The 18,254-nt window shown below is 43.0% G+C and overlaps 1 protein-coding gene across 1 annotated transcript; it reads right to left on the bottom strand.

Annotated features, from left to right (window-relative positions):
* Positions 1-7,517: 7,517 nt before the first annotated feature.
* On the bottom strand, positions 7,518-17,859 carry LOC115137549 (zinc finger protein 813-like). The gene is made up of 3 exons (XM_065024802.1): positions 17,379-17,859; positions 16,855-16,985; positions 7,518-10,941 (listed from the first exon to the last, which is right to left on the bottom strand). The coding sequence occupies exons 1-3, from the start codon at positions 17,653-17,655 to the stop codon at positions 9,658-9,660; spliced, it is 1,692 nt and encodes a 563-aa protein (XP_064880874.1). The 5' UTR covers positions 17,656-17,859; the 3' UTR covers positions 7,518-9,657.
* Between the last annotated feature and the right edge of the window lie 395 nt (positions 17,860-18,254).

The following is an 18,254-nucleotide window of genomic DNA, read 5'->3' as shown; positions in this document are numbered from 1 at the left end:
CTGGTCATCAGAAGGGGAAAGGAGAAGATTAATTGTGTGTCGTCTGCATAGCAATGATAGGAGAGACCATGTGAGGTTATGACAGAGCCAAGTGACTTGGTGTATAGCGAGAATAGGAGAGGGCCTAGAACAGAGCCCTGGGGGACGCCAGTGGTGAGAGCGCGTGGTGAGGAGACAGATTCTCGCCACGCCACCTGGTAGGAGCGACCTGTCAGGTAGGACGCAATCCAAGCGTGGGCCGCGCCGGAGATGCCCAACTCGGAGAGGGTGGAGAGGAGGATCTGATGGTTCACAGTATCGAAGGCAGCCGATAGGTCTAGAAGGATGAGAGCAGAGGAGAGAGAGTTAGCTTTAGCAGTGCGGAGGGCCTCCGTGATACAGAGAAGAGCAGTCTCAGTTGAATGACTAGTCTTGAAACCTGACTGATTTGGATCAAGAAGGTCATTCTGAGAGAGATAGCGGGAGAGCTGGCCAAGGACGGCACGTTCAAGAGTTTTGGAGAGAAAAGAAAGAAGGGATACTGGTCTGTAGTTGTTGACATCGGAGGGATCGAGTGTAGGTTTCTTCAGAAGGGGTGCAACTCTCGCTCTCTTGAAAACAGAAGGGACGTAGCCAGCGGTCAGGGATGAGTTGATGAGCGAGGTGAGGTAAGGGAGAAGGTCTCCGGAAATGGTCTGGAGAAGAGAGGAGGGAATAGGGTCAAGCGGGCAGGTTGTTGGGCGGCCGGCCGTCACAAGACGCGAGATTTCAACTGGAGAGAGAGAGGAGAAAGAGGTCAGAGCACAGGGTAGGGCAGTGTGAGCAGAACCAGCGGTGCCGTTTGACTTAGCAAACGAGGATCGGATGTCGTCGACCTTCTTTTCAAAATGGTTGACGAAGTCATCTGCAGAGAGGGAGGAGGGGGGGAGGGGGAGGAGGATTCAGGAGGGAGGAGAAGGTGGCAAAGAGCTTCCTAGGGTTAGAGGCAGATGCTTGGACTTTAGAGTGGTAGAAAGTGGCTTTAGCAGCAGAGACAGAAGAGGAAAATGTAGAGAGGAGGGAGTGAAAGGATGCCAGGTCCGCAGGGAGGCGAGTTTTCCTCCATTTCCGCTCGGCTGCCCGGAGCCCTGTTCTGTGAGCTCGCAATGAGTCGTCGAGCCACGGAGCAGGAGGGGAGGACCGAGCCGGCCTGGAGGATAGGGGACATAGAGAATCAAGGGATGCAGAAAGGGAGGAGAGGAGGGTTGAGGAGGTCAGAATCAGGAGATAGGTTGGAGAAGGTTTGAGCAGAGGGAAGAGATGATAGGATGGAAGAGGAGAGAGTAGCGGGGGAGAGAGAGCGAAGATTGGGACGGCGCGATACCATCCGAGTAGGGGCAGTGTGGGAAGTGTTGGATGAGAGCAAGAGGGAAAAGGATACAAGGTAGTGTAACAACAGCTACAGGTATAGACAGTCAGCTGCAGAAACAAATCCAGACAGAAATGTATAAAAACAGAGCACTTGTAGAAAGGATTTTGGATGTGACACTGTACTTAGCATCTAGGAATCTGCCCTTCTGGGGGAAATCACTCAGTCTTGATGATGTGCATAATGGACATTACCTAGGCTTACTGGAACTGTTGTCAAATTATGACCCGCTATTACGTGAGCACTTACAGAAAGTCAGAGGCAAAAAGAAAAGAGCACGACTGACTCATTACCTCAGCTCTGAGAGCCAAAACGAGTTCATAGGAATATGTGGTCAAAGGGTTTTGAAAACAATACTTTATGAAAGAGAAGATGCAATCTATTACTCGGTTATATGTGATGCAACTCCAGACATTTCCCATACTGAGCAAAATGTATTATTGGTGAGATACAGTTGAAGTCGGAAGTTTACATACACTTAGGTTAGAGTCATTAAAACTAGTTTTTCAACTACTCCACACATTTCTTGTTAACAAACTATAGTTTTGGCAAGTCAGTTAGGACATCTACTTTGGGCATGACAAGTAATTTTTCCAACAACTGTTTACAGACAGATTATTTAACTTATAATTCACTGTATCACAATTCCAGTGGGTTAGAAGTTTATATATACTCAGTTGACTATGCCTTTAAACAGCTTGCAAAATTCCAGAAAATGATTTCATGGCTTTAGAAGCTTCTGATAGACTAATTGACATCGTTTGAGTCAAATGGAGGTGTACCTGTGAATGTATTTCAAGGCCTACCTTCAAACTCAGTGCCTCTTTGCTTGACATCATGGGAAAATCAAAAGAAATCAGCCAAGACCTCAGAAACAAATTGTAAACTCCCACAAGTCTGGTTCATCCTTGGGAGCAATTTCCAAATGCCTGAAGGTACCACATTCATCTGTACAAACAATAGTATGCAAGTATAAACTGCGTCCGTCATACCGCTCAGGAAGGAGACGCGTTCTGTCTCCTAGAGATGAACGTACTTTGGTGCGAAAAGTGCAAATCAATCCCAGAACAACAGCAAAGGACCTTGTGAAGATGCTGGAGGAAACAGGTACAAAGTATCTATATCCACAGTAAAACGAGTCCTATATCGACATAACCTGAAAGGCCGTTCAGCTATGAAGAAGCCACTGCTCCAAAACCACCATAAAAAAAAGCCAGACTACGGTTTTCAACTACACATGGGGACAAAGATTGTACTTTTTGGGGAAATTACCTCTGGTCTGATGAAACAAAAATAGAACTGTTTGGCCATAATGACCATTGTTATGTTTGGAGAGAAAAGGGGGAGGCTTGCAAGCCGAAGAACACCATCCCAACCGTGAAGCACAGGGGTGGCAGCATCATGTTGTGGTGATGCTTTGCTGCAGGAGGGACTGGTGCACTTCACAAAATAGATGGCAGCATGAGGAAGAAAGTGGATATATTGAAGCAACATCTCAAGACATCAGTCAGGAAGTTAAAGCTTGGTTGTAAATGGGTATTCCAACTGGACAATGACCCCAAGCATACTTCCAAAGTTGTGGCAAAATGGCTTAAGGACAACAAAGTCAAGGTATTGGAGTGGCCATCACAAAGCCTTGACCTCAATCCCATAGAAAATTTGTGGACAGAACTGAAAAAGCATGTGCGAGCAAGGAGGCCTACAAACCTGACTCAGTTACACCAGCTCTGTCAGGAGGAATGGGCCAAAATTCACCCAACTTATTGTGGGAAGCTTGTGGAAGGCTACCCAAAACGTTTGACCCAAGTTAAACAATTTAAAGGCAATGCTACCAAATACTAATTGACTGTATGTAAACTTCTGACCCACTGGGAATGTGATGAAAGAAATGAAAGCTCAAATAAATCATTCTCTCTACTATTATTCTGGCATTTCACATTAAAATAAAGTGGTGATCCTAACTGACAATGCCAGTAACAGTTGCTGGAGGTGAACGTGCCTTCAGTAAGCTGAAACTTATAAAGAACTATCTAAGATCTACAATGTGCCAAGACAGGTTGAACAGCCTTGTCATCCTTTCAATTGAAAACCAGTTGGCTAGAAAAAAAAATCTTTAAAGACATTATGAATCAGTTTGCTCACAAGAAGGCTTGATGCTGGGCTCTTGGTGCAGTATAACCTCCCTGTTTACAGGGAACAAACACAAGGGCAAATACCTTAACCTGTTCGACCCAAGCCTGCCCGGGGATGGGCAAAATACTGTTTCAGAGTATGTTCTGCTATGGTTTATCTCCTGTTGAACTTACTCAGGAATGCTCACATAATGTCTTGACAAAACAGTTGCCGTTTCACAGATGCATGTTCTCTGTAGGCACCACATTTATGCCTGCAGTCCAGGTAGTTCAGGATTTATTTTTATTTTGGGTATGTTATTTAGGCATATATTTAGGAATTATGCATAGGGCAGAAGAGGGTTAGCCTTGTTTATAAGTATTGGTAATAAATTATTTAATCTGAAACATGGATCATTGGTATTTTTTTCATTCAAATGGACAATACCATATAAAAAATGTCACCAATTGTGTAGTTATTTATAATAATGTATCATAAAAATCTCATGACACTGACAGCTTTTGTTAACGTTAAGAACCAGAAATGTTTGCAATAGTGTTAATATAGGCAAAGGATGAAGGTGGAAACAAGAATCTGCATAATTGTAGTATGGAGCAGCAGAAGCTTATAATTAGTACATTTAATAACACATATTGTTCAGTATGTTATTTCAATCTGAAATATTCTGATCTCTATGTTAGGGGTCAGTAGTTTTTTTTCTCCACGGGGCCCCTACCTGTATGCAGCAGAGGTTGCAGGAGACTGATGGAAAGCATGGTCTGTCTGCACCGCGAGCTATCACTTTGGCGGGCTTCCTGCAGGAGTGCATGTTGACCACTGGGTAGCCCCTTTCTTCCTCACAAATATCTTCATAAGTTCACGAGAATATGTTACATTTTCATCACACAACATTTAAGGCAGTGCGAAGTTACAGCTATCTTCAGACATATATCCAGTGGCCACCCAAACTAGGACTATCTGAACACCATGCGGCTTTACCCTATTGTTCTGACAAAGATACGTCCGTAGTATGTCAATAGATTGCTAAACTGTATATATGCATAACTTTTATATGGATAATTTAAACATAGGTCTGGCCTACTCTGTTTTTACCATGCAAAACCTGAGAAAATTAAACAAGTGCTCTCTTGAGACTAATCTGGATATGCTGCCCGCCTTTGAGCACTAATGCTGATGACTGGTCATTGGACAACAATCAAGCCATGCAACATTTTGGTTCTGAAGCATTGATTAGCATTGAGGCTCTGCATCTGTCCTCGTACTCGTAGACCTTAGTGCTGCTTTTGATACCATCGATCACCACATTCTTTTGGAAACCCAAATTGGTCTACACGGACAAGTTCTGGCCTGGTTTAGATCTTATCTATCGGAAAGATATCAGTTTGTCTCTGTGGATGGTTTGTCCTCTGACAAAACTGTAAATTTCGGTGTTCCCCAAGGTTCCATTTTAGGACCACTATTGTTTTCACTATATATTTTACCTCTTGGTGGTGTCATTCGGAAACATAATGTTAACATTCACTGCTATGCGGATGACACACAGCTGTACATTTCAATGAAACATGGTGAAGCCCCAAAATTGCCCTCGCTGGAAGCCTGTGTTTCAGACATAAGGAAGTGGATGGCTGCAAATTTTCGACTTTTAAACTCGGACAAAACTTAGATGCTTGTTCTAGGTCCCAAGAAACAAAGAGATCTTCTGTTGAATCTGACAATTAATCTTGGAGGTTGTACAGTCGTCTCAAATAAAACTGTGAAGGACCTCGGCGTTACACTGAACCCTGATCTCTCTTTTGGCGAACATATCAAGACTGTTTCAAGGACAGCTTTTTTACATCTACGTAACATTGCAAAAATCTGAAACTTTCTGTCCAAAAATGATGCAGAATAACTAATCCATGCTTTTGTCACTTATAGGTTAGATTACTGCAATGCTCTACTTTCCGGTTACCCGTATAAAGCACAAAATAAACTTCAGGTAGTGCTAAACATGGCTGCTAGAATCTTGACTAGAACCAAAAAATTTGATCATATTACTCCAGTGCTAGCCTCTCTACACTGGCTTCCTGTTAAGGCAAGGGCTGATTTCAAGGTTTTACTGCTAACCTACAAAGCATTACATGGGCTTGCTCCTACCTATCTCTCTGATTTGGTCCTGCCGTACATACCTACACGTACGCTATGGTCACCAGACGCAGGCCTCCTAACTGTCCCTATAATTTCTAAGCAAACAACTAGAGGCAGGGCTTTCTCCTATAGAGCTCCATTTTTTATGGAATGGTCTGCCTACCCATGTGAGAGACGCAGACTCGGGCTCAACCTTAGTCTTTATTGAAGACTCATCTCTTCAATAAGTCCTATGATTGAGTGTAGTCTGGCCCAGGAGTGTGAAGGTAAACGGAAAGGCACTGGAGCAACGATCCACCCTTGCTGTCTCTGCCTGGCCGGTTCCCCTCTCTTCACTGGGATTCTCTGTCTGTAACCCTATTACAGGGGCTGAGTCACTGGCTTACTGGTGCTCTTCCATGCCATCCCTAGGAGGGGTGCATCACTTGAGTGGGTTGAGTCACTTACGTGATCTTCCTGTCTGGGTTGGCGCCCCCACTTGGGTTGTGCCCTGGCGAAGATCTTTGTGGGCTATACTCGGCCTTGTCTCAGGATGGTAAGTTGGTGGTTGAAGCTTTCCCTCAAGTGGTGTGGGGGCCTGTCCAAGGGTATCGTCGGATGGGGCCACAGTGTCTCCCAACCCCTCCTGTCTCAGCCTCCATTATTTATGCTGCAGTAGTTTGTGTCGGGGGGCTAGGGTCAGTCTGTTATATCTGGAGTATTTCTCCTCTTATCCAGTGTCCTGTGTGCATTTAAGTATGCTCTCTCTAATTCTCTCTTTCTTTCTCTCTCACTCAGGGGACCTGAGCCCTAGGACCATGCCTCAGGACTACCTGGCCTAATGACTCCTTGCTGTCCCGCTGCTCCAGTTTCAACTGTTCTGCCTCCAGCTATGGAACCCTGACCTGTTTACCAGACGTGCTACATGTCCCAGACCTGCTGTTTTCAACTCTCTAGAGACAGCAGGAGTGGTAGAGATGCTATGAAATGCCAACTGACATTTACTCCTGAGGTGCTGACCTGTTGCACTCTCGACAACCACTGTGATTATTATTATTTGACCCTGCTGGTCATCTATGAACATTTGAACATCTTGGCCATGTTCTGTTATAATCTCCACCCGGCACAGCCAGAAGAGGAACGGCCACCCCACATAGCCTAGTTCCTCTCTAGGTTTCTTCCTAGGTTCTGGCCTTTCTAGGGAGTTTTTCCTAGCCACCATGCCTCTTCACCTGCATTGCTTGCTGTTTGGGGTTTTAGGCTGGGTTTCTGTATAGCACTTTTATATATCAGCTGATGTAAGAAGGGCTTTATAAATACATTTAATTTGATTTGATTTCTTTGACAATAATTTGGTGGCTTACTGTATGTTAGAAACCAGAGAGAATAGGCAAAGGTATAAAATACAAATGTTATGTATATGTTGCCAATTAAAATATTTATTAAGAATTTTCCTTCCTGTCTCTTTGTAGAGACTGGGTGTATTAATACACCATCAAAAGTGTAATTAATAACTTCCCCATGCTGAAAGCGATATTCAATGTCTGCTTTTTAAATGTTTTACCCATCTACCAATAGGTTCCCTTCTTTCAGAGGCATTGGAAAACCTCCTAATCTTTGTGGTTTAATCTGTGTTTGAAATTCACTGCCCGACTGAGGGACATTACAGATAACTGTATGTGTTGGGTATAGAGAGGTACTAATTCAAAAATCATGTTAAACACTATTATTGCATAGAGTGAGTCCATGCAACTTATGTGACTTGTTAAGCAAATGTTTACTCCTGAAATTATTTTGGCTTGCCATAACAAAGGGGTTGAATACTAATTGACTCAAGACTTTCATTTTGTAAAAATTTCTAAATACAAAATTCCACTTTGACATCATGGGGAAGTGTGTAGGCCAGTGACAAGAAAACTCCATTTAATCCATTTTAAATTCAGCCTTTAACACAACAAAATATGGAAAAAGTAAAAGGGGTCTGAATACTTACTGAAGGCGCTGTAAAGATGATGTTGTGGATAAAAATAAGTCAGCTATGATAAGTCAAAAGTCGTCATCAGACAAACCTGACTGAACTATTTTGAAGTGAAGCGTAGGTGTTTGTTAGTGTGTATGTGTGTGTATGTGTAGGTATATTTAGTAAGTCTATAATGGTTATAAAGCGCTGTTGGGTGTAAGACTGAATGACCAAACATTACACATCAACAAGTCTTAAATACACCACACCAACATGCTTTGAACAAAAAATCTGCATGAACTTGATGAATTGCATTAATTTTCTTATTAAAAGTGTCAAAACAATAGTTGAATGGAAGTAATGAAACAGGCATTTGTGAACATCATATAGCTTATAGTACAAACACAATATGCAACATACTTTTTAGGCTTACAGTGCCTTCGGAAAGTATTCAGACCCCTTGACCCCATAATGACAAAGCGAAAACATTTTTTTTGAAATTTTTGCTAATTTATTAAAAATAAAAACTGAAATATCACATTTACATAAGTATTCAGACGCTTTACTCAGGACTTTGTTGAAGCATCTTTGGCAGCAATTACAGCCTAGAGTCTTCTTGGGTATGCCACTACAAGCATGGCACACCGTATTTGGGGATTTTCTCCCATTCTTCTCTGCAGATCCTCTCAAGCTCTGTCAGGTTGGATGGGGAGTGTTGCTGCACAGCTATTTTCAGGTCTCTACAGAGATGATCGATCGGGTTCAAGTCCGGGCTCTGGCTGGGCCACTCAAGGACATTGAGACTTGTCCCTATGCCACTCCTGCGTTGTCTTGGCTGTGTGCTTAGGGTCGTTGACCTGTTGGAAGGTGCCCCAGTCTGAGGTCCTGAGCACTTTGGAGTAGGTTTTCATCAAGGATCTCTCTGTACTTTGCTCCAGTCATCTTTGCCTCGATCCTGACTAGTCTCCCAGTTCCTTCCGCTGAAAAACACCCCCAAAGCATGCTGCCACCACCATGCTTCACTGTACAGATGGTGCCAGGTTTCCTCCAGACATGACACTTGGCATTCAGGCCAAAATAGTTCAATTTTGATTTCATCAGACCAGATAATCTTGTTTCTGGTCGGAGAGTCTTTAGGCGCCTTTTGGCAAACTCAAAGCGGGCTGTCATGTGCCTTTTACTGAAGAGTGGCTTCCGATGGCCATTCTACCATAAAGGCCTGATTGGTGGAGTGCTGCAGAGATGGTTGTCCTTCTGGAAGGTTCTCCCATCTCCACAAAGGAACTCTATAGCTCTGTCAGTGACCATCATGTTTTTGGTCATATCCCAGACCAAGGCCCTTCTCCTCAAGTTGGCCAGGCAGCCAGCACCAGGAAGAGTCTTGGTGGTTCTAAACTTCTTCATTTAATAAGGATGGAGGACACTGTGTTCTTGGAGACCTTCAATGCTGCAGAAATGTTTTGGTACCCTTCCCCAGATCTGCGCCTCGACATAATCCTGTCTTGGAGCTCTACAGACAAATCCTTCGACCTCATGGCTTGGTTTTTGCTCTGACATGCTCTGTCAACTGTGTGACCTTATACAGACAGGTGTGTGCCTTGCCAAATCATGTCCAATCAATTTACTTTACCATAGGTGGACTCCAATCAAGTTGTAGAACTTGATGATTAATTGAAACAGGATGCACCTGAGCTCAATTTCCCATAGCAAAGGGTCTGAATACTTATGTAAATAAGGTATTTCTGTTTTCGCATTATGGGGTATTGTGTGTAGTTTGCTGAGGATTTTTTATTTATTTAATCCATTATAGAATAAGGCAGTAATAAAACAAAATGTGGAAAAAGTCAAGGGGTCTGAATACTTTCCAAAAGCAGGGTATATGCCTTATATATCACACAATGTCTGGATGCAATATTCTACTCAGGAATATTCAACACTGAAATCTGTAACTCTCATATACCAAATGCACCCGTGGGTCTTTTCGGTTGACAACAATAAATGCATCTTTGTCTTTAATGCAGAGTTTGACATAAACTTCAGAAGCTATCGAGTAGAATGGTTACTTTCTACGTTATAGAGTGGAATGTTTTTTCTGCTGGTGTATTTTGAGGTAACTCCTCTCGGAGAAACTTTTCCCGCAGTGCGTACAGGCAAACGACCTCTCTCCCGTGTGGACCTTCAGGTGCATCTTCAAATGGTGCTGGTGGGAGAACCTTTTCTCACACTGGGGGCAGCTGTAGGGTTTCTCCCCTGTGTGGACCCTCTGGTGCCTTTTCAGGCTGGAGGAGTGAGAGAAACTAGCCCGGCACAGGTGGCAGCCGAATGGTTTCTCCCCTGTGTGGACCCTCTGGTGCCTCTTCAGGTCACCAGTCTGGGCAAAGCGCATATGACACTGGGTACAGCTGAAAGGTTTTTCCCCTGTGTGGACCCTCTGGTGGATCTCCACCTTCTGGAGGCAGCTGAAGCCTTTGTTACAGAACATGCAGAGGAACCGTTTCTCTTTACTATTTTCTGATGTGGCTTCCTCTCCCTGAGCCTGGACTCTAGCCCTGTCGTTTAAGTTCAATTTCTGATCAAAAAGAACACGGCTGTGTGAATCGGAAGGCCCCATTGACGTGGACACTAGGTCGCGATCCCTGAATGCGTGTAAAGTGGAGTGGGTCGCGACAAGTGAATTTGTCTCTAAGCTTTCCCTGTAATCTAAGAAATCTCTGCCCTGTGAGTGTCCGTCTCCAAGGTGACCATCTCCAATCCATGTGGGAGGAACGTCGCCCTCCACTTTCACAGTCAATTCATCTACGACCAGACCCTCCCCTTTCTTATCTAGGCCCCCTTCAGAGTATACACTACTACTGTACTGATTCCAGTGTCCTCTAGACAAATCAGCCTGGGTCTCTAAACCCAAGAGCATGTTGTCAGGGTCCATGTCTGTAGCGTAAGAACAAGACGGATCCTCACTGCCATTGTCTAACGTGTCACGATCACCATCTCCACACGAATGATCCTTCCTCTGGCTCTGATGAAATACTGGTAAGTACTCTGAGCCAGGAGCCGGAGGACAGCCCAGTGGCCCCAGCCTTTCTGGGTCTGACCTGTGGTCAGATCCTGTGTGTAAAAGCCTTTTTGTTACAGTTAAAGTCTCTTTGTCTGTCTCTGACTTGAGGACGGCGTTCGCCGTTCCACTGAATTCCGTGATGCTGCATCTGGTCCTGGGCTGGGGCATGGGGGTGTTGGATTGGTCCCCTGTGGCTCCAGTCTGGATGTCTCTGCTGTGCCGTGGGTCCTCTTCTCCTTCAGTCCTCTCCTGCTTGACCAGAGACGATCCTCCAGGACCTGCAGCCTCTCCATCTGCAGACTGACACAAGAAGAGAGGACGTTATTACCGGTGCATGAGTTGAATTGGATAATTATCTCAGGTGATGAGATAATGGGCATAATACCAACCCAGAGATGGTGCTAGTGGGGCACCTATTTAGGATAGATAAACGGGTGCATTATGACGGTCTGATTAGGATGTTTTGAGCTGTAACGTGTAACACCTGTAACGTGTTAGTTGTTTTCAATTTTCCCTGTCACCTGCTCTGCCTGAAACTGCGAGGAGTAACAGCCTAACATACGTTGCTAGCTACCCTGACAAAGACCAAAGCCGACGGGAGTACCATTGAGGACAGTGCCAGTGGTGTCTCTACAAAAAGAGACCAACAAGCAGTTGTTACAACAACAAGAAAATAGCTTCAAGTGTTTTGTCCAAATACTGGTGGATTCTACTTATAAAAGAATGGACGACCTGACCAGAGGTCCAGGACAGTTTGCAGTTCTCCCAGGATCAGCTCGACGAGTTGAAACATGAGAACGGTAAGATGACAGGAATCTGTAAGTCATTGAGAGAGGACATCAATTCTGTGTGTAAATCCATGATAACAATGACAGATAAATCAGAATATTTCGAGAAATGCTTCTGTTGCTGTATATATTCAGAGCCATATCCCTGTAATGCTTAGAGAAGATATTATGTCAAGTGTTATTGAAGTGTTGTGGGTGCAGGTTCACTTGGCACATCTAACGCCTTTTCTTTTGGGGTGTTGCTATAGGCCACCAAGTGCTAACAGTCAGTATCTAAATAATACATGTGAAATGCTTGATAGTGTATGTGATGTAAACAGAGAGGTCTACTTTCTTGGGGACCTGAATATTGACTGGTTTTCATCAAGCTGTCCACTCAAGTGGAAGCTTCTTACTGTAACCAGTGCCTGTAATCTGGTTCAGGATATTAATCAACCTACCCGGGTGTTTACAACCACTACAGGAACAAGATGTGGGGCAGGTAGCCTAGTGGTTAGAGCGTTAGAATAGTAACCGAAAGGTTGCAATATCGAATTCCTGAGCTGACAAGGTAAAAATCTGTCGTTCTGCACCTGAACAAGGCAGTTAACCCACTGTTCCTAGGCCCTCATTGAAAATAAGAATCTGTTCTTAACTGACTTGCCTAGTTAAATAAAATGTCAAATAAAAAATCCACATGTATCAATAACATTTTTATTAATGCTGTAGAACTTTGTTCTAATTGGATGCAGTGATCCCACTGGATGCAGTGATCACAATATAGTGCCTATATCCAGGAAAGACTAAGTTCCAACAGCTGGTCATACAAAAGATTTTGCTGTGACTCTTATGTGGATGATGTTAAAAATATTTGTTGGTCTGATGTGATTAATGAGGAGCTTCCAGATGTGGCACTTGATGAATTCATGAAACTGCTTCTTCCAATTATTGATAAACATGCACCTGTTAACTTCATAGGGCTCAAATCCTGTTAACGGGATCGATTTGACAACAGCCAGTGAATTGCAGGGTACCAAATTCAAACAGAAATCTCACAATTAAAATTCCTCAAACATACAAGTATTATACACCATTTTAAAGATAAACTTCTTGTTACCACAGTGTCCAATTTCAAAAAGGCTTTACGACGAAAGCATACCATGCGATTATGTTAGGTCTGCGCCTAGTCACAAAAAACATACAGCCATTTTCCAGCCAAAGAGAGGAGTCACAAAAAGCACAAATATACCTAAATGAATCACTAACCTTTGATGATCTTTATCTGATGGCACTCATAGGACTTCATGTTACACAATACATGTATGTTTTGTTCGATAAAGTCCATATTTATATCCAAAAATCTGTTTACATTGGTGTGTTATGTTCAGTAATGTTTTGCCTCCAAAACATCCGGTGAATTTGCAGAGAACCACATAATTTACAGAAATACTCATCATAAACTTTGATGAAAGATACAAGTGTTTTACATAGGATTAAAGATAAACTTCTACTTAATGCAACCGCTGTGTCAGATTTCAAAAAAGCATAGTCAAATTACACACCGCTCTGACACACACACTTATCCCACCAGACATGTCACAAGGGGTCTTTTCATAGTCCCCAAATCCAAAACAAATTCAAGAAAATGTACAGTATTATATAGAGCCCTTATTGCATGGAACTTCCTTCCATCTCATATTGCTCAACCAAACAGCAAACCTGGTTTCAAAAAACAGATAAAGCAACACCTGGCGGCACAAATTCTCTCCCCTATTTGACCTAGATAGTTCCTTTTGAAAAATGTATGTAGTTCTGTCCTTGAGATGTTCTTGTCTAATGATGTTATGTCATTCTGTATTATGTTTCATGTTTTTTTGGACCCCAGGAAGAGTAGCTGCTGTTTTTGCAACAGCGAATGGAGATCCTAATAAAACAACAAATACCAAAAGGATTATGCTTCGACCTTATCTAACACAGTGTCAGATAATTGAACCCAAAGCCAAGCCCTACGGAAAACATAAAAGGTATGTGGACGATGTAATCACTGTCGGATAAACGCAAACAAGTGGAACAGATGAGCGAGGAAAAAGAGCCTGCAATATCTCTCAGTCAAATTCCCGGTGCCTAGCGCCATGGACATGAAAGGCGATTTGTATCGAAACTGTCTGTTTTTCCGTGATCAGTGGGAGAATTATGAAATCGCTACGGGCTTAGATAAATAAATAAAAATACCTGCATGTGCGAGTGGCAACACTGCCCAGTATTAATGGAAGACAGTGTCATATACTTCAGCGTCACCTAGGTCTGTGGGAAGAGGATTGGAACAATTCAAAGAAAATCCTTGACGTTTTACAAAGATGTTTTGAACCTACTCGTAATGGGATTTATGAAAGATTCATGTGAACACACTCAAGCAGAGTTGTCGGGTCAATATGTTGTGAGGCTGCATCAATTGTCTGATTCATGTGATTTCAGTGCAATGAGAGACTAAATGATCAGAGACAGACTTGTGACTGGCTGTAAAGATAACAGGGTAAGAGAAAGTACGCTGCGCAAACTTACACTGACTAAAGCCATAGAGCATTACCAAATACCTATGATGGGGACTTTATCACGTTGCACACTGATCCCAAGCCTTTTGAGGTCATCTTCAAAAAACCTCTTCTGTCTGCCCCGTAGCAACTACAAAGGATGACGCTAAAGCTTCAGTGTTATCAACTTCAGGTAGTATACAAGAAAGGAGTAGAGCTTCACATTGCAGCTTTCTTGTCTTGAGCAGCACTACTAACAGCTAGTCACAGGAAATAACGGACAAATGAGACTGTACATGCTCTACAGGCTGAGGTTGAAGATGTGAACCATGCTACTGATCACAACATCTCCCCGTAGACATGGGATGCTATCCAAAGCTCATTCAGCAGAGGACAAGACTTCTCGAACGCTTCAGTCTTCTATCCTAAGAGGCTGGCCGGACACAAGAAGGAGTACGCCCATCCTGGTAAGGGACTGCTGGACATACAGAGACAAACAATGCAGGAAGAGGTCGTAGACAAAAGACGACAGGGTGGTAGTGCCAGAAACTCTTCAGCCGATGATTCTCTCTCGTATCCAAATCATCAAAATCAAATCAAATCAAATTTTATTTGTCACATACACATGGTTAGCAGATGTTAATGCGAGTGTAGCGAAATGCTTGTGCTTCTAGTTCCGACAATGCAGTGATAACCAACAAGTAATCTAACTAACAATTCCAAAACTACTGTCTTATACACAGTGTAAGGGGATAAGGAATATGTACATAAGGATATATGAATGAGTGATGGTACAGAGCAGCATACAGTAGATGGTATCGAGTACAGTATATACATATGAGATGAGTATGTAGACAAAGTAAACAAAGTGGCATAGTTAAAGTGGCTAGTGACATAAGAATGCAGTCGATGATCTAGAGTACAGTATATACATATGCATATGAGATGAATAATGTAGGGTAAGTAACATTATATAAGGTAGCATTGTTTAAAGTGGCTAGTGATATATTTACATCATTTCCCATCAATTCCCATTATTAAAGTGGCTGGAGTTGGGTCAATGACAGTGTGTTGGCAGCAGCCACTCAATGTTAGTGGTGGCTGTTTAACAGTCTGATGGCCTTGAGATAGAAGCTGTTTTTCAGTCTCTCGGTCCCAGCTTTGATGCACCTGTACTGACCTCGCCTTCTGGATGATAGCGGGGTGTCCAAGCAGGGCACTCAGGGATCGAAGCCAGTCTCAGGAAAGCCAGAGACTCAGTATTCTAAATTAAAACATTTTGTGGCTGTGTGCAGCATATGGAATGATAATCGACCTAAGCAGCAAAAGGAAACCCTGCAGCCAAATGATTTACCAGCATGTCCCTGGTCTAAAGTGGGAATGGATCTGTTCACAGTAAGAGTGTTCCTTTCCTGATTATAGTGGACTACTATTACCATTTCTGGGAGGTGGAGAAAGTGATTGACACAACAGCCACTTGCATCATCGATTGTTGTAAGCAGGAGTTTATCAGATAAGGTGTAGTTACGGATAATAAGCCCCAGTTCACGAGTCACGACTTTGCTTTGTTTGCAAAAGCCTGGGAGATCCATCATGTGTCCTCCTCATCCTACCACAGTCAGAGTAATGGTAAGGCTGAGTCAGCAGTGAAAATAGCAAAGACTCATCACAAAGGCTATACAGAAAGGCAGAGATGTGTGGCAAGCCATTTAGGCGTGGAGAAATACTCCCACAGAGGTCTTTGGCAGCGGTCCTGTACGTCGCTTAATGTCTAGACGCACTCGCTCTCTGTTGACAACAGCTCCCAAGCTCCTCACACCTAAGGTCATTAGGGATGTTCAGGCACACACGCGTGCACGTCAGGACAAGTCAAAACATCACTATGACCAGCATGCAAAAAAATCTGCCTGTAATAAAACAAGGCCAAACTGTCAGAGTACTCCTGTCACCTCAAGCCAGAGATGCCATATGGAGTCTTGGCACATGCATAGGGCACATCAGCGCAAGGTCATATGAAGTGGAAGTAAAGGGCCGAAAGAATAGAAGGAACTGGAGGGGCATACGCCCAGTTCAGGAGAGCATAGGGCACAGGAGGGCCACATGGGAAGACTGTGAATATCACCTGGATGGTGTGGGCAGGACACATAATGAGGAGATGGGGAATAACCCACCAGGGCAGTTATCTCTGCCGACCGTTCCTCCACAATTTCAGGAGGATGTGGAAGATGAAGAAGAGGCCCTGAGGCTCCCAGAAGTGCCCAATATGCTACCAGTGCGCCACACTAGGACAAGAAAATTAAAAAGGTGTTGATAATGTAAATAGATATTTTCACTGTGGTATTAAAATGGTATGAAGTGCTCGAGCGAATTCTATATGAAAAGGAAGATGTTAAGACAATGGGCATTAACACCAACCCAGAGATGGCGCTAGGATAGATAACATTTTATTGGTCACAAACACATGGTTAGCATATGTTATTGCGGATTGTGGCGAAATGCTTGTGCTTCTAGTTCCGAAAGTGCAGCAATATCTAACAAGTAATATCTAACAATTCCACAACAAATACCAAATACACACAAATCTAAGTAAGGAATGGAATAAAAATATATAAATATGAATGAGCAAATGTCACAGCGGCATAGGCTCAGCTGGATAGTATAGAACACAGTACACACATATGAGATGAGTAATGCAAGATAGAATGTTGTGACCTGTAACATGTAATACCTGAGTAAAGGATTATTCTTGCATCTTATCTCACTCGCCGGCGTGAGTTATTCACACACACATATTAACCGTAGGCAAGTCTCACAAGTATACAAGTGAAAAGCTGAGGGGAGCCTTTCTGAAATAAACAGGCCACATTTGAGTTACAAAGCAACTGTAATTTTTGGTGTAACTCTATTACACTAACCTCTATCACGATAACATGCTGGTTTGAGGTTCCACTCCCCTCATCAACAGTGATTGGTTGGTCATCTCTCCATGTATTGTGTCCCGCTGGTTTAACAAAGCTCCTGTGGCCTCCAGTGAGATGTCCTTCACCTGAGAGAGTGATTGGAGGAAAAGAGGTGGTTAGGTTAGCAGTATATTGTACACTATTGACGCTGTCTACAATTGGCAAGGATGTAAGGTAACATTAATTATAACTTATTGATATACTATTTATTGTTTGATGTATTATGTTCCATGCTTCACATTGTTTTCAATTAGTAAATAATAGGAAAAGCAGTAAATCAATCATCTGGTTACAATATGATATTGTGTCTTTGTGCAAGATAGCCAATTAATCAAGGAAATTATTGCATTCTATCCAAACACTGACCAAGATCCAATTATGGGTAACACATTTGAACACACGTGCAGAAGGGAACGGGGCGACAGGCACTGAGCTATATATGAACCGCGACCTTCTCCGCAGCCTTCTGCAAAATGTACCTCTTGCCATTCCTCTGTATCGGTCGAGGATCTTGACACTTCTGGGACGACTGGCGAGGACGCGCTCTCGCATTGTCCTCTCTGCGCGCTCCCGTGACACCTTCATTTCCAGCAGTTTCCTCCGTAATACCCTGTTTTCTTTCTGGCTTTGAGTTATTTCCAAACGAAATACTGCATAGTCGTCGTCTACGACTTTACAGATCTCTGCCACGGCTGCATTCGCTAGAACCTCCATAATGGAGGCTATTTGAGTGTGAAAAACCATACAGTTAGCCATTGTTAGCAGCTAGCGTAACCTATATAATATCTACCAACCAAGTCCTGTCTTTAACACGAATTAAATAATACATTGGGTATGTGATGCTCTGCAGTTAAATTAGCCATATTTTGAGTTCCATGGTGTTTATAAATGTCTAAATAACAAGAATGAAAAAACGCTCATGTGTAAATTGTTCTTGGTCATTGTTTACTTCCGTATACACTGAAGAGAAAGGGCGTTATTAGTTGGCGTCAACGTTAGGGTCTCTTCTTCGTGCAGCTTTCCAGCAGACTAGACGCTGTGTTGCTTATTGCTGCCTTTTGCAGGTCGGAGTGCGGATAGAACCTTTTTGGTAAAAGAAAAAGGAATGGGAAAATCATACAAGTTACCGTTGGTTCTACATTGATAAAGTTTTATCGTACAGTTATTGGTCCCCTCTCCATGTCAAACAGTTGGATTCATTATTAAGGGGGTAAGGTGAAATCACCTTAACTCATGATATTCTCTTACCTAATTTAAATAAGTATCAACATCGGAAAAGGCTAGTTTGCAGAGGGACGTGGTTTATATAGCTAGATCGCTACTCTACTGGTGCCAAAATTTGACAGGGTGTCAGC

This window comes from Oncorhynchus nerka, linkage group LG11, assembly GCF_034236695.1.
Source record: "Oncorhynchus nerka isolate Pitt River linkage group LG11, Oner_Uvic_2.0, whole genome shotgun sequence".
NCBI lineage: Eukaryota > Metazoa > Chordata > Actinopteri > Salmoniformes > Salmonidae > Oncorhynchus > Oncorhynchus nerka.
This window is presented reverse-complemented; position numbering and strand designations above follow the sequence as displayed.

Bases quoted from the DNA above. Each gene is read 5' to 3' on its own strand.
- LOC115137549 (XM_065024802.1), bottom strand. From the start codon at position 17,655: ATGGCTAACTGTATGGTTTTTCACACTCAAATAGCCTCCATTATGGAG. The intron at 16,986-17,378 runs GTACATTTTGCA...TCACTCTCTCAG, and splicing joins ATACAGAGGAATGGCAAGAG to GTGAAGGACATCTCACTGGA. The intron at 10,942-16,854 runs GTTAGTGTAATA...TTCTTGTGTCAG, and splicing joins AGCATGTTATCGTGATAGAG to TCTGCAGATGGAGAGGCTGC.